This window comes from Tachysurus fulvidraco, chromosome 7 (genome assembly GCF_022655615.1).
Source record: "Tachysurus fulvidraco isolate hzauxx_2018 chromosome 7, HZAU_PFXX_2.0, whole genome shotgun sequence".
Taxonomy (NCBI): Eukaryota; Metazoa; Chordata; class Actinopteri; order Siluriformes; family Bagridae; genus Tachysurus; species Tachysurus fulvidraco.
Genome location: NC_062524.1, coordinates 7,904,181 through 7,921,047, shown reverse-complemented (window position 1 = coordinate 7,921,047; position 16,867 = coordinate 7,904,181). Strand labels below are relative to the sequence as shown.

Sequence of the window (16,867 nt, the reverse complement as noted above, 5' to 3'; positions counted from 1 at the left end):
GTGTGATTGTGTGAGTGAATGAGAGTGTGTGTGTGTGTGTGTGCCCTGCGATGGGTTGGCACTCCGTCCAAGGTGTATCCTGCCTTATTGCCCGATGATTGGCACAGGCTCCCCCTGACCTGAGAAGTTTGAATAAGCGATAGAAAATGAATGAATGAATGAATGAATGAATGAATGAATGAATGAATGAATGAATGAATGAACATATGTCTGGTGATTTAGAAGCTTTGATTTGTTGTTAATTTTTGGTTGCAGTGACATTACATAGGCCTCAGTGTAGCATGTAGCGTGCCACATTATATACATAAACTTGATTTAAATGGTTCCTTTAATATTGGGGCGTACTACAACGTTCCACCAGATGGCGCCACTTCCCACATTTTATATTATAAATAATATTATTTACTTCAATAATTTTCATACAATGTAAAATTGTCGTACCTTTGTACTAATTTGTGTCTTTCAAGACAAAAGTCAACAAAGAAACCAAACACTACACTCTGACCAAAATATATAAAATACGAAGAGCAGCTCTCAACCACATTGACCGGTACTAGCGTGAAATAAGGCGTTTTTTTCTCTCTCTACCCGTATTCCGACAAACTCTTCCTCCTGTGTGAGGATTGGATGCTAGTTTTTACGTCCTGCGCTACGATTGGCTAGTTAACCGTCAATCAACGGATGAAGCGGATACGAATAGCGACTCTTTCAAAGGAGGAAAGGACGCTGAATTGAGTAGCTGTCGATGTAGATGTGTATAGATGTAGCGATAATAATAAAAATAATAATAATATTAATAAAAAAACTAACACAGAAAGAGTAAAATGTCGTGTTAATGTTTAAATAAGGATTTTGTTCATTATTTTTAGACCGACTGAGGAGAAGTTGAGAAGCTAATTGGCTAACAGCTCGCGCGCTCGACGGTTGGTGTTTAAATCTCATTTAAACGGCTCGATTATCAACGGCTTTTCACAGTTATCTCTAAAACACGAGTCTGGTTGTGGATATTTGTGTCAGGAGACACCGAGTCTGAGGCGTTTTTTAAAGAGGTGAAGAGGTGTGTGAAGGTGTAGAAATGACTGGGAAATCAGTGAAAGATGTTGACCGTTATCAGGCGGTTCTGTCATCACTGCTCGCCCTGGAGGAAAACAAGTTCTGCGCAGACTGTCGAGCTAAAGGTGAATCTCCTTCACTTCACACTGTCAGCCTTGGTTAAACACACTCCAGACACTTTTAAACACTCTTATTTTGCACTTTTAAACTCTCGTCATCTTGTCACGTCAACAGATTTAAACGTGTAGGCCTTTGTTTTGAAGCTATGTGAAGATTCTGATGTGAAGATGCACATTTAGTCGTAAAGGGTTAATTAAGCATTGTCTATTAGTGTTAAACGATTAAAAAAAGGGGGCAAATAATGTTTTGGACGAAGGGTCCATTTTAGAATTAAAAAAGTTAAACTTCTGCTCATCCCTTGGTTGAAATAAATGATAAGAGTGGTAGATTAGTGGTTAAGGTGTTGGGCTATCAATCAGAAGGTCGTGGGTTTGATCCCAGATCCACCAAACTGCCACTGTTTGGGCCCCTGAGAAAGTCCCTTAACTCGCAATCACTCAGTTGTAAGACGCTCTGGATAAGGGAAATGTAAAAATGTGGGCTTTGTCTGTTTTGCTTCTTCAAACAAATGTTTGTGTAGGTTTTTGTCTGTATTTGATGCTGGGGCTTCTCTATCAGTGAGAGTAAATAATGTCACACAAAGTCATGCTTCTCTGTATGGAACCTGTGGCATCAGCAACCGGTGAAGATCGTTCTCAGCTCATACATGGACGTTATAATTAAAAAAAGAAAACGTGCACAGCGTCTTGGTAAGCGCATTGTTGTTATGGTCCAGTAAATCTGGGGCTTTCAAACACATTTTACAAATCAAAAATGTCTAAAACCTGTAAGTGCATACGTTTTCCACCTTTTCAATACCGTGACGATTCACAAAATATAGAAAAGTTTCAGGGGGAGTAAATATTTGCTAGGCACTTTACATAACCAGTAGCCTTTTTTTCTTTGTTCTCGGTTCATCATGGCTTCCTCCAGCATATGGCCACATCCTGTTTGTTTATTTCCGATATGCATTATTCTGCAACAGCCCAATGTTGTTGTGTGTGTCCCCCCCCCCCCCCCCCCCAATCTTACCCTCAGCAGCTTCGTCGCCAGTCTGATGTAATCTGCTCAGGCCGGACTGAGTAAAGTCCTCCCCTGACCTGCGGGCAGAGCTGAGCCTCTGCTGACTTTGGTCTAGAACACTGTCTGTACAAAAGTAGCTGCTAACATGGTCCACGGGCATTTCTGTACACAGTGTACACAATACCCGTCCTTCAGTTATGCTGCACTGAGGACAGTTCCGCAGCCAGCTACAGTTGGGGAAACAGTTGTGACAAGTCTCAACTGTAATGACTTGAGCTCCATGTAGGTTTGTTGTGCTTCACTTGGCTCAAATACATCAGAACTCCAAGCATGTGGGTTCCCAGTCACTGGTCATTAACTAGCCTAGTAATCTGTTCATATTCATTCTAATTACTCCAAATACACAAACCTTTACACACACCCAAAGCTCAGTAGAGTCAAGCAAAGGAAATTGTCTCGTTGATAAAACTGAGGACGTTCAGCGGAGGAAGCTCTTCTGACGTCTGATATTGACTATGTATGTATGATGGGATATGAAAATGGGAACAATAAAAATGAAGATATTTATAGCTTAAATAAGGAAGTGAGCATCTGGATTCAGAAGATCTCCTGTGCAGTATCTCAGGATTGGCACCAAATCCACTTGGTTGTTTCCAGTTTCCAGCTGTGGTCCTGCAGAGGTTCTTTTTTTGGTTGATTTTTCTGCATCAGGTTTCTGGGTTTGCCCCAAGCTTCCATATACCGTCTTGGTATTTCTCACAGCTCTGTTCTGGTGCTGTTACTACAGCTTCTCACTCCTAACCTCATTAGCCAGACATGTCATGTAAGTGTGTGTGAGATGCAAGGTGCTGCAGGGTGAGATGCCGTTCACACTCTCTTGTAGCCCAGAAGCAGAAATAAAACATACACTACACTATGAATAAGAAGGAAATTATCCTTAGTGTTTGCCCTCTCTCATCAATCTCTAATTAGTAAGGTGAAGGTGATGGTAACAGAGGCATTTTGGAATGTGATGGTGGATAATCTACCGAGTCCATCCTGCTTTAGCCCATGTGGTGGAAAAGTGCTAAAACTTCACTCACACCAGAGCATCGTCATAAAATATACACTCCTAATACACTATATGGCTAAAAGTTTGTCTACACTTTTTTGTGACAGCTTTCCTCTAGATTTTGGAGTGTAGCTGTGGGGATTTGTAATCATTCAGCTACAAGAACATTAGTGAGATCAGACACTGATGTTGAAACAGTCTAGGGATCAGTCAGTGTTCTAGTTCAGCCCAAAGGTGTTTAGTAAGCTTGAGTCAGGGCTCAGTGCAGGACATTCAAGTTCTTCCGCTCCAACTTTGGCAAACTGTATGTTCGTGAAGCTGTCGTTGTGCACAGGAGCATTGTCATGCTGGAACTTGTCTGGACCTCTTGGTTCTCTTGAAAGCAAATTGTATTGCAACAGTTTAGGGAAGCAGGCATTATTTTTGACTATGGTCAGGATAGTGTTTGTACGAATGTGAGTAGTTGTATTTGCTACCTTTACCGTTTCTCAACTCTGTCCCTGTTTTGTAATTTCCGACGCATACAATTCCTCTTTCATTGCACCTCATCTGTTAGACATTCGAAAAATGGATGAGACCGTGATTAGGAAAAAACACATGCACGGAAGTGGTTTTGTTGTTGACATTTCCTGTTCGAAACAGCTAGCGCAGCTCATTTGCATACCCCTGTTGTCATGGGAACCTCAATCCATAGCGGTGCGAGAACCATCTGGATTAGGAGTGGACGAGTCAAGGACATAAGCTGAATAAAGTGTGTACGGTTTAAGGGTTATTTACTGTAAACAGTTTATACTAAAGAGCAGATGTAAAAATATTACATTATATAAGTTTAGGAAGTCTATACTAATCCATTTTAAATGTATTAAGCATTACAGAGGTAATGGTGTCTAATCCTAGAGATAAGTGTTCTGTGTTGTTTCATGTTGTCGGATTAATCAAAACCTCATTTTTTGTAATATGCTACTTGCTACAGTTTTTTTTCTTTTTCTTTTAAGGGGTCATATCTAGACTAAACAAGCAGGGGAGGGATCGATTACAGAAATTGTGCACATAATCTCGGACATAACTCCAGACCTCCTCAAAACACCAACAGAATGCATGCGGGTAAAATTGTGAACACTCCAAACTGTTTGCGATTGTATTCTCGATTGTATTGTATTGAATTAACCAACACATTGGCAGCAAAGTATGATTCACTCAGCAACTGAAAATCACCAATTATTTAAGCAACATCACACAAAAGTGCCGTTTATACATAATATCGGCATGCATATAACCTCAGCCATGATGATCATCAGAATAATCGCACTGTTGCTCAAATTGTATGAGGTAAGAAATGAACATCAGCTAACTGACATTGCAGACACAATGTTGCCAACAAATCTGTCTATATTTGCTCTCTCGGCAGAAATAGAGCTCGATGAAGCCATACTCACATTACAGACTATCGACTAGCTAGCGCACATTGATTAGTACGTTCCTGTTAAAGGTGCACATGGAGAAATTGGTTTCCCTTCTTTTGTTTCATCTTCACTTGACGAGCTTTTTGAGTCAGATCTTATGTTTATGGAAAATGTAAGGATGTCATGTTACTTATAATGCTGCCGGAGCTAACTGTTGTATAAATGTGTGTGATAAAGCTTATCTACTACACAGCTACTTAAGAAATTATCTGGCAACTTCAAAAGTGTGAAATCTACACACAAAATTTCCATAATTTTAAATATACAGCACAGAATATTGCGTAACCCAACTCTGATCTCATCTATCGCTGTATAACTATTGACATAACTTTTGGACTAAAGTTGAACCCTGAATATGTCCTAAACTTTACCGGCTCAATACAGCTTAGGATTAGTTTATTATATTACTTTTATTAATAACAATAAGTTATAAGTTAGTTTTTATCAGGTAAACTTTCAGCTTAAACTTTTTAAAAGGGCATCAAACACTGAATTTTTGGTTTAAGTTTAATTAATAGTATAGTATTAATAGTATAGTTATTGGAATCTCTAGACAGACAGACAGAGTTCTGAAACTTGGCTATACATTTTTTTCAAAACTTCAAGCAAGGTTAGATGACGGAGATCCATCACATAGCTAGAAGTTGTTAGCCTGTTAGTGGAACAAAGTATTGAGTATTTAGTTTCAATAAAATAATTAACACTTTGTTAGGATCATCTGGTTTAATTACCTGTATATAGTGGTGATTAAAAAAATAAAATGGATTTGGCCTTGTTTGAAATAAAAATAATTGTATCAGCATGGTAGAGTTATTAGTTCTATGATTAAGGATATAAATCTGAAATAAAAACATTTTTGTATAGGGTTTTCTTCTACAGATATTGATGCGTTGTGTCATTAGTGTCACAAAGCTGCAGTCATTTGTCTCTAATGTGCTCAGCTTGATTGCAAACAGGCACCATATGTTTACACAATTCAACTGCGTCCTTAACTTATTTCTGCTTTTCAAGCTGAGTAAAGGATGAAGTATTTATGCTTAAGAGATGCATGTTGGACTCATTTTCTCATCCTTTATGCATTTTAAGATATAAGACAGCATTTGGCAATGAGAAAAGCCAAGCAAACAGTGACCAATATACAAAGTTTGTTGAACTCTGTTAGAGATAAACAAGTCTTCAGTTCATGGCCTGATGTCCGCTCTGCTCTGAAATGCAGAACTTTCACTCTCATGGCTGTGTGTGGCTTCTCTTAGTGCTGAGTCTAATAGGATGTGGGTTAAATCCATTTACATGAAGGTGTGTCGGGGTGTGTGTGTCTGTCTGTCTGTCGATGTGTGTGTCTGAAGCCTCCTGGGGAGCTGGGCTCTCTAATCACGTGTGTGTGCTTTTTCTGCACTTGTGTGAGTGAGTCACTTGGTAAGAGGACTGTAAACACTATTCTGTGTGTGTGTGTGTGTGTGTCGGTCATTGTTTGTTCAGTACACATTCTGTCTCTACAAATCACAGCAGACTAAGGCTCAAAAATGGCCTAAGTCTTTGTTCTGTTGACTTTCTTTTTTATTCACTCCTTTTTACCCTTTACTTCTCCACCATGTCTTTCCACACTCTCGTCATCTTGTTCGATCGTGCAGGTTTATAGCATCATTGTGTTGAATTAGCATTGATTAGCCATCTGTTAAACTCTCAGAAAAAACTCCCATCTTATGTTTCATATACCATTCATACCACAAACCTTGAATTGCTGTAACTTTATAACCTTGTCCTGAATTTACCAAGAAACCCTAAACAATCACCGCTTCCATTAAAAAAAGGAAGTGTTCACAATTCTCAGATCATTCAGAATCTAAAAGCATATTTCTTCCATTACAACTATTTGCGACTTGATGTCACAAACACCAAATCTCCCTCCAGAATTTTCATTTTAGCAGCAAGAAATCATTTGGAACTCTAGTTACGCCACCTACTGATAACCGCTGTCACTATAGCAATCTGTAACAGGAATGCCAGCACTGGTGAATATAACATTTGAGGAAAACAGTGACACTGTGGGTATCAATTCTGTCTTCTCAACAAAGTGCTCATATTTAAATGTACATGACATTTTTTTATTAATACATATAGGCATCAAACTTATCTTGGAATTGTTCATCTCAAAATTACAAGTTTTGATGTAGTGCGTTTGATGTTATAGTTTGGATTTGATATCAAAACACCGTATATAAGCTCAAGGTGTTTTTGTTTGTTTACTGAGAGACACAGCTGAGACAAACGCTTTGGTCCAGGATGTATCGGTGTATGATTTGCTTTGTTGTAGAATTTACTGACTGGTCGTCCCTGCCCATAATTCTGTCTGCTCCCTGTAACCCTGGCATACTAGCATTTTTGCAAAGGGTCAGACACACTCTTTGTGAACTCATGCTCCATCAACAAACTAGCGTAAAGTTTACTCATGATCATGCTCAACGTTGCCATGTTTCGTAGGATTGCGGAGTCAGCTACACACGTTTCTTTCCGGATCGATCTTAAAAACAAAGATGCTATTTAAGTCCATCACTATGTCTGGACAGGTCAGCAAACTGTACGTGTTATCGATCAACACTACAAAATGTTGAGCACAGGTCTAGTCCGAAACGTTAACAACAGTTTGCATTTTGCAGCCTTTAACAAAATCACCAATGTAAAAGTCAAGTTGCAGTAATGATTGGAAAAATAAATCCACATTATGTGTCTGTGGGGTTCGATTACTCTCCATTTGTCAATAATTAGGATAACATGGTGCTTCCTGTTTCAGTATTCAGTACAACACGGTGCCGGGTTTCGCTTCTGCCAATATATGAGTCAGACCAAATTCTGCCGGAGTTCACGTGGGAGTAAATCTGAGGACGGTCACACCTCATTTTTCTGGCAAAGTAATCCTTCACAAAGACACCCAATCATTCCTTACTGACTCTGGCCCACATGCTACTAACCAACTCCCAGCCAGGTTTCTTAGTTAATGCCTCACAATCTGATTACTTCAAACTAGATTTGAGCTGATTGATGATGGTATTGAGAATCGCTGATGGAGTCCATCTGTCTCAAATGACATAAAAGCCAAAAAAACGTGTGTGTAGATTTAAGGGCTGTTCACACAGCTGATGACCGATCTCCACTTCACAAATCAAAAGTCCAATAGCCGCTCAGCACTGTTTTTATAGCGCGCCTGAGAAATCACTCGCATCTGTTGCATGGTAACCACAGCAACACCGATACTACAGCTAGCAAGCATTTCGCATTGTTATTGTAAACATGTAGAGTAATAACAAACACACCAATAAATACTATTTCATCAATATGTTTATACATCTTGAGAACATTGAGAAATCGAACTGGAGAAGTATGTTCTGGACATGTAGTGGTTTGCTTCATGTCAGTCATGCATGCAGTGGTTTCTCAGGGTCTTTTTTTCTTCCCCAATGTTATTGTATTCATACCAGTGTAAAATGATACCCTTTCATCTGCCATGTATCAGGAAAAGCTGCCGTACTTTTTTTCCATTGGCAAAACTATTGTCAGTCATCAAATGGCAGAGCGAGTGATCTGGACATCACCAAGTCTTATCCCAGACCACAAATCCAGAACAACTTTCCACTACAACCTGTAACGATGGACCTTGCTGGCAGCCTGTGTCCTTTGTTTGGCATGTACTTTTCTTGAGTCTTTATCCTTTCTCATTCCCATTGTAATCTGAGATCTTAAAGCCAACACAGACTGGATAAAGCCATTGCTTCCTTATATTTACTGTGAAATATTTTGCTGCATGCTTCCATTATGATTAAGAGCTACTCTCACCCCTATACAGTAAACACACAAACCTGCACAAAGTTGTTTTTGGACTCTAAGGGCCAATAAGGGGCCATTATGGATATACTTTTATCCTGTAATGTATGATGTTCAGTTTTTGTAACTCTGTTAAAGCATTTCTGCCAACTCCTTTGAGCCAGTTTTGTGTCGGAAAATCTGCTTTACTGTTGTGTCAAATTTGATTTTATTTTCTCTATATACGAATGCCAAAATAAGAGCTCTGGATATCAACAGCCTATTAATAACTTCTTGGTTGCCAAGCCGACTTTACAGATGCTTCCGTTGCCTAATTTTGTGAAGCACCTGAGGCAAAATGGCAGCATGTTGTTCAGGTTGCGTTCCCAACATGTTTGCTGCAACCCACAGAGACCAGCAAAGGCAAATGTTGCCACAACACTCTTTTGTGACTTGATGACATCACCAATCATAAGGGCACAGCGCTCTTTTGCAGTATGCTCCATGCACTTAAATAGTTAGTTACACAGTGCTGCCATCTAATGGAGTATTTATTTATTATTTACCTTGGAGCTTAGCTCTTAAGTGCCAGCGTTCTCTTTGAAGTCTTTGTTTGTGGCTTAGAAAAGAACAGTTACATAATTTGTTTTAGGAGGGGGGAAAAAAGGAGCAAGAGAAGCTTATTATAATTCTTCCCACGAGCATCCGGTGTCTCCTGCAAGCTCTTAGATATATATTCATCAAAGATCTGCAGGCTCTTTTTGTGTGAGGGTCTGTGAAGTTAGACAGTTGGTGCCATTCTATGGAATGAGTCATGCTCAAGCTTGCTGTGCTTTCTTCCTAATTCTGTCTCTGCCAATACACTGAAAGCATGGCACACTTTAGCTGTCTTTAGTCTGACTTAACTCCATAAAGGGATATATGACTGCTTCAAATAACTGAACTTTAAATCAATTATACGTCAGTCAATTTTTCACACGTTTTCAGGTCCTGATGAATGGAAGAAAGCAAACCTGAACTTCTCAGCAAGACGCTCAAGTTAAGGTCTCACTCACTTGCAATTGAATAGCGACTAAAGGACATCACCAAATATCGTTGGCATAAAGGAATCTTCATAAAGACAAAGCATCTAATATTGTGTGACTACATTACCGTGGTTGAATTAAGAGTGCAACAAATGTATACTCACATGGACAAAAATACACAAGCAGACTGCTAATATGACACGGTTCCAAATCGAAGCTACTGGTTAGTGAAAGTGATGTGACATACGGCTAAGTACGGTGACCCATACTCAGAATTCGTTCTCTGCATTTGACCCATCCAAAGTGCACACACAGCAGTGAACACACACACACTGTGAACACACACCCGGAGCAGTGGGCAGCCATTTATGCTGCGTCGCCCGGGGAGCAGTTGGGGGGTCCGGTGCCTTGCTCAAGGGCACCTCAGTCATGGCCGGCCCGAGACTCGAACCCACAACCTTAGGATTACGAGTCAGACTCTCTAACCATTAGGCCATGACTTGTCCCAAACTCCTAAAATCACTCCTGTTTAAGCATTAATAGGAAATTATAATCCGCTCCATCAGACTTTCAGTAGTCTGCCGCTGCCAGTCTGCCCCTTTCTCTGAGCTTGTGGAGGTTCATATGTCAATTGATTTCTCATTGCTTCATGTGGAAAATATACTTGGGCTCTCATCAATATGCCTGGACATAGTGCTTAAGTGTTGCATACAAGAGAACCACTTAGTGTTCAACCCTTATTTCTCTTACTTTCTTTTATACTCCCTTTCCCCACACTCATTTAACAGGTCCCAGATGGGCATCCTGGAATCTTGGGATCTTTATCTGTATCCGCTGTGCAGGAATCCATCGGAATCTTGGCGTTCACATATCCCGGGTCAAATCTGTTAACCTGGACCAATGGACACAGGAGCAAATTCTGGTCTGTATGCCATTCCATGTTTAGAGTTCACCTTTAACCTGACAGTTATTGCTATACTAGTGACCTCACACCTTCTAAAGCACTCCATACTAATGTTAAGCCATAAATAGTCTTAATTTGTCTGAAGTGATGTTGTACAAATCGTCCAACTTTAATGTTAGCATGGTGATCTCAGTTGCCATCATGTGTGAATGATTTCCTCTCTGTTTAGTGTATGCAGGAGATGGGAAATGCCAAGGCACGGCGCCTCTATGAGGCCTTTTTGCCTGAGTGCTTCCAGCGTCCAGAGACAGACCAGTATCCTTCTTCTAATAATCTTTTAGCAGGAGACATTTGTATATAGCGATTCACATATGTACAGTACCGGTTTTCTTTAACGCTCTCGTTCAGGTCAGCTGAGATCTTCATCCGAGACAAGTATGAAAAAAAGAAATATATGGACAAATGTATTGACATCCAAACCTTCCGTGTATGTGTAAATTCATCATCCATACTAGAAACCATGTGTCTAGCTTGTAGTCATATTAATTATTTAAGCCTGTCATTTGTCTCTTCCAGAAAGAGAAGAGTGAGACAGTAACAAAAGAGCCACCTGTTGTTTTCGAGAAGATGAAGCTGGTTAGTCATGTTTGTTGATATGAGCAATGGATCATGTTTCATTTCAGAAAGGATAACAGATATGTTTTTGTCTTACAGAAGAAAGAAGAGCCTCAGCAATACAAGAGTAGTCCAAAGAAGCATTCACAGTCAGTTAATGACCTTTTAGGACTAGGTAAACTTCTGACATTCTTAATTAATATATAATAGAAAAAACACAAGGTAAGTACAGCATTGGTGTATTTTACAGATGCTCCTGTCCCGTCAGCTCCTGTAGCCAATGGCAGTGCCAGTCCTGAGCAAAGTTTTGCGCTGGATCTGTTCAGTTCCCTGCCTACAGCCACCTCACATTCGGCTAGAAGCACAGTAAGATTTCAGAATGTTCTTAACTCCAAAATAGTTAGAGTCTTGAGAGATTTTTAGTGACGCAGACCATTTTTAAAACATTCTTTCAAATCCACTGATATCCTCATTAGGGCTGAATCAGAAGCGGTGCCATGCTCTTTGCTCATCCTCATAAGAAATGCGCAAATACCAACATACGATACCAAAAAAAATATTAAGTTTTCTTTAGGACGACACCAATCTCGACTTATTTCACTATCATTTATGACTATCATTCGTGTTAATCAAAGCAACACAAACTGCAAAATGTAAAAATATCAACAGGAGCAACATCATTGCTCTCATTAAAAATTAACATTCACTGTTATCATTAAAGAGCCACAGGCAGCAAACGCAAGTTATATGAGGAACAAAATGTTTGTCACAACATAATGTAGGTGAAAATATCAGCCATTACCCAGTGTAATTAAAGAGAATTTTCAAAGAACAGTTAACATAGACATGCTTATTTTAAACATGATATTAAGTATATTTGTTGTGTACCGTGACTTGTGTTAATTACAGGACCGTTTATATACACATATAAATTTTATCATGAGCAATAAAATTGTGAGCAGAGCGAAAAATCCCTCGTGCCCATTAAGGCGTGCACTTAACTGCTGCCATTGATTCAAGTCTTTAATATTCTGTAAAATGTTTTCTGTAAAAGATCTATTGCATATAATGTTTATGGGAAAATGTTTTTGCACAATACCACATGGAAGAGAAAAAATACTAGATGTGTGTAAACGATGATCTATATTTAAAAGTTCTAGTTTCGTTGTCCTGGATCTTTTTGTTTTACCGTAGCCTGGTTCCAGTTCTGTGTCCAGCTCTATACCTAAAGGTCGGGCCGCAGCGTCAGTACCGGAGAACCTGAGCCTCTTTCTGGACCCGCCCAGCAAAAACGAAGAAAGCAGCAAAAAGCTGTCCAAAGACTCTATCCTGTCATTGTACAGCACTGTAACACCGCAGACCAACATAGCCGCTAATGGTACGAAAAGATTCCGGTATCTTGTGTGTAGTAATATCCTGTGTGTGGAAAACTACCAGCTCCTCCAGCCCTTTTAAAGGAAAAATAACTAAACAAACATGAAATTAAAACAGGACAGTTGATATATGATAATTGAAGCATTTTGTTCAGAGACATTTATGGACAAAGTTCATTTCAGGGAAATGTTAGAAGCTCCTCGACTAATGTGAATGAAATCGTTCTTACTGGCTAAGAAGAAGAAAGCATGCAGAGATCTTTATTACAAAGCCCTTGATGTATTCTTGTGATGAATGTTGTGTGTCGTTTGCAGCCGGCATGTACATGGGGGCAGCTCAAATGGGTTATGCACCTGCACCTGGCTATGGGCAATACCCAGCTCTGGCCACACAGCAAGGAATGATGGGAACCATGATGGCCCCTCAGGTGAACATGCTGGGGCAGCCTGGTGTCATGGCACCAACAGGAGTGGCCACTCCATCTCTGTATATGACTGGTGTACATGGGGGAGTGATGGGAGTGCAGGGGGGCATACAGGGGGGCATGATGGGAGGCGTTGGGGCGCTGCCACAGCAGGCGTACGCGGTGCAACAGACTCAGCAGCTACAGTGGAACATCAGTCAGGTGGGCGCTATTTGTCTTGATGTGTTTATTAAGCTTTGTGTTTATTTTATTCCTCTCATACTACAGTTTCTTATCAATTACAATTTTAAATTTGGTAAAGAATCACACATCAAACTTTTTGAATTAGTTGTAGTTACTGCAAGATGGTCTTTAGATTCAAAATAAATAAATAAGGCCATCCTTAAAAATATTCTTGTTTGCTGTAACCCGACCGACCTTGTCAATTTAGGACCGACTAAATTTTAATTTTTTTTTTTTGCTTTAAGTCCGACTTTTTGTACTTTGTACTTTTTTTTTACATTGAAACTTGAACCGACCTTTTTTTTTGTTTTGTTTTGTTTTTGTTTTTTGTTACTGCAAACAAAAATATTTTTAAGGATGGCCTAAAATAAAATTCTTACTAGGCTTAGAGTAAATGTAGGTCTCTGTGAATGAGTTGTTACCATAGAAACGATATTAGATTTGATAGATTGAAGACATCAATATAAAAACTGAATTGAATTACAGCCAAAAGTAGTTTAGAAAATTATTTCTGAACACCTTCTGACTAAATCAGAATCAGGAATTCTACAGCATTGTGTTAAAAATGATCAATAGTAAAAGAATGTTATTAAAGTTGCAGTGTTTATGTTTCAGATGTCTCACCAAGTGGCGGGAATGAACCTTTATGACCAGACCCGCGTGATGGGGTACGGACAGCCCATGGGAGGACCCTCAGCTCCCAGCACTAATCAGACACTCGGCTCTCATGTATGGAAGTGAACACTTTTATCATGAAAGTAAAAGCCGACTAACAACGTGTGGGTTTGGGAGCATCGCAATAAACAGTTAAAGGAACAGAGGGAGGATTTTACTTACTCTTCATCTAACATTCCTTCAACAGTGAAGAGGAAATGTTATTTTAGAGGATCAAACTCAGGAGGAAGAGCTTCTACCTCCTGTGTCTTTCATAGCCATTATTTAATACTGAGGCCAGAAATGATGTGGTCCAGGAATCCAGCATCTCTGTCCTCTCTTTCATAGCAGCTACACCCAAAACACTGCAGCGCCCCTGAGCTACACCTTAAACCCCAACCCAACATCCTTCACTTCCTCAGACGTGTAGTAGCTGCAAAGATTTGGTTGCATGTAGGTTTTAGGATTTGAAGCTCTTCTTGCGTGTTCTTTTATTTCGCAGTCGTCTTTATTCCACTTTCCTTAGTGGTACGCACTTAATAAACCTGCATGCACTGTTTGCTAAGCTACATGTATAAAATGACAAGGAGAGACTATATAATGCGTGAAGGTGTATTTGCTAAGCATATAACTAAGTAATGTGATGCTGCTGTTTTTGGTCCAGGTGTTACTGTTGATTTTCTTTTTTTTTTCTTTTTTATTGTTGATTATTTATTTTATTTTTAGATTTTTTTTTCCTGGCTGCTTTGGAGCTCGAAGTCTGTATTAGCTGGATTTTATGTATCTTTTCTCTTTGTGTGATCTAGGGTACTGTGATGGAGCTGTAGTTCCGCTACTCTCCTTCTTCCCACTCAGGAGGGAAATGTAAGAGAAATCAAAGCCAAAGAATGCAGAATTATCCATTTCGCTAAAAAGTTTATAACAGATTTTGATGCTTGTAAGAACGTGGTTTTTTTTTGTTTGTTTTTTTTTGGTGAAAAGCTATTGATTAGTTCTTTGGTCCATAAATGTATATCTGATGTGTGTATGTGAACCCTTCAAGCACTCGATGCCACATTTGATTGTATAAACAGAGCACTATTTTTCCCTTCACTGAATACAGGGTGCTCTCTAACTGATGAGGGCCAGATTTAATGTAACTAAACAGCAGGGTTTTTAATTGTTTAAAACATACCTCTCGCCTTCAGTCTGTACAGAGACCAGATGAATGTTTTTCGCTCAACACTCGCACCCTGTGCTTCAGACAGCAGATTTCACACTGTTGTTTCAGGTGGCTTGGATCCAGGCTGAATTTACACGGCCTTACTTTAACGAAGAACGCAAACCTCTGGAGCACAGATATTGACTGTAAGGCTCATGAACACGTGACACACAGAATTCACAGCTTCTCTGATTGTGTACGAGACGTGATCACGTATAGACAGACATCTGCTTTGCTGTTGCATGTTTTGCTGATACAGATTTGCAGGAACGTAAATGTGGTACGGGACTTTTTATCGGATTGGGCAATATTCCTTAATAGCTTCCACTGTGCTACACAAAGCAAAAAAAAAAACTTTTTAAGGTTCGGACATTGTTACAGAACACATCAGGCTCATGCTGTCATTCTTTTTAGTTGAGAACACATATCTCTGTGGCTGATGCTGTGTAATACTGAATGCTATGAGCGTTCATTTTATTTCTACATCTAAATGTGAAACATTATATCTATATGCATTCCATGCTATCATTTTGTCCAAACATCTTGAATATATTACCTCCTCATAATCAGCTAGACATTGTTAAATAAAAAATCCATTAGAGAGATTTGCATAATTAATCTGTATATAATCTTCGGTGGCTTCCATGAACGATTAAATATTGAAATTCTGAGTTAACTTGGTCAAATTTTCACTTTGCTTACAGGTTGTCTACATTACCAATAGTGAGCTCACTACCTAAAAAGAGCAGTGCGGCAGCGCTTTAGTCCTTTATACCATCCAGCGCTCTCACTTCCTCACCTGCAGAAACACCTAAACAGATGTGTCTTATAGCTGCATTCCGTTTTTGGGTACAACTTTTACTGTCCTCCACTGTCATGTTTGCTTTCTCATTAATATTACATTGATTTTTGCTAGAAAATGCAACAGCTGACCTCATAACTAATAATGCATTACGCCAATCAGCGCAAACAGCAGAATGTCTCAACTCAAGTATATTAATGAAAAAATATTTTGTTTGAGTGTTTTAGGATGGAGTTTATCCTTTAAGTCAATTTGTTGAAGAAGCATGCATGTCTGGCTGAATAATCCAACATTTTGTCTAATAAAGTTACTAGGAGAAAAACTAGATTGGTCATTAAAATGATACAAGCAAAGTCCATTGCTACAAAACTCAATACTGAAACTGTTCAGTTGTTCGACTTGTATCATTGTGTTGCGGTTGTCTGTTTAGCACTGGAGACAAAACGCTATCTCGAAAAATAAAGCGCTGTCAGTGTTACTGTTGCATTGAGTAAGCTGAATATTATTAACATGCACATACCTGCAACACACATCATGGCTTTTCTCATTTACCTAAAATAACCTTAAAGAATTTTGTTTATGGCAACAAAAAAAGTTCTATCATTTTGATATATCCGTCTTAAAGCTTTACGAGCAGTGCATGTGGCCTCATGGCTGAGTTGGACAGAATCAATCTGAGGTATGTCATTTTCTTTAGTGTTCTGGTGCTAATGTTTGTCTTGACTGTAAGGGCCGAGGATTTTCGACTTCTCTGAACTTTCAGTACCAGAGTGAAGCAAAGTTTAATCAAGGTTCAGTATTGTGGATGCATATGTTTGTGGATAACTGAATGTTTAATGCTTAATCATGTCTGCTTCCTTTTGATATGTTTTAGACTTTTCGAAATCTGTATATTATGAACGCTGAATTAAATAATAACAATAAAGAATTGTATTTTATCCTGCATTTGTTGTGTTGATTAATCATTTAATGCCTTGTCATGCATAGTACACATTCAACTGTCAAAGCACTGCTACACCAAGCAGGCGGTTACTAAGGATGATCTAATGATGTTTAAGTGATCATATCTGACCATTAGGAATTTTTTTTAGAAAATGATTGTGATTTAGTAGCATCACAGTGAAAATTGTGATTGTGTTCAGTAGAAGGTCGAAGCCGG

At 39.1% G+C, this 16,867-nt stretch overlaps 1 protein-coding gene across 3 annotated transcripts; it reads left to right on the top strand.

The window, feature by feature from the left end:
• Positions 1–688: 688 nt before the first annotated feature.
• On the top strand, positions 689–16,653 carry smap2 (small ArfGAP2). Of its 3 annotated transcripts, XM_047816130.1 has the most exons (11): positions 690–923; positions 1,018–1,178; positions 10,301–10,434; positions 10,646–10,731; positions 10,825–10,903; positions 10,993–11,052; positions 11,131–11,206; positions 11,282–11,397; positions 12,226–12,409; positions 12,720–13,030; positions 13,667–16,653. In XM_047816130.1, exons 2-11 carry the CDS (start codon positions 1,076–1,078, stop codon positions 13,790–13,792), a joined length of 1,275 nt encoding a protein of 424 aa, XP_047672086.1. In that variant the 5' UTR covers positions 690–923; positions 1,018–1,075; the 3' UTR covers positions 13,793–16,653. The 3 variants fall into 3 exon arrangements, with proteins under 3 accessions (XP_026989608.1, XP_047672086.1, XP_026989607.1); XM_027133807.2 differs by having other exon boundaries at positions 689–1,178; positions 11,300–11,397; XM_027133806.2 differs by having other exon boundaries at positions 690–1,178.
• The last annotated feature ends 214 nt before the right edge of the window (positions 16,654–16,867 follow it).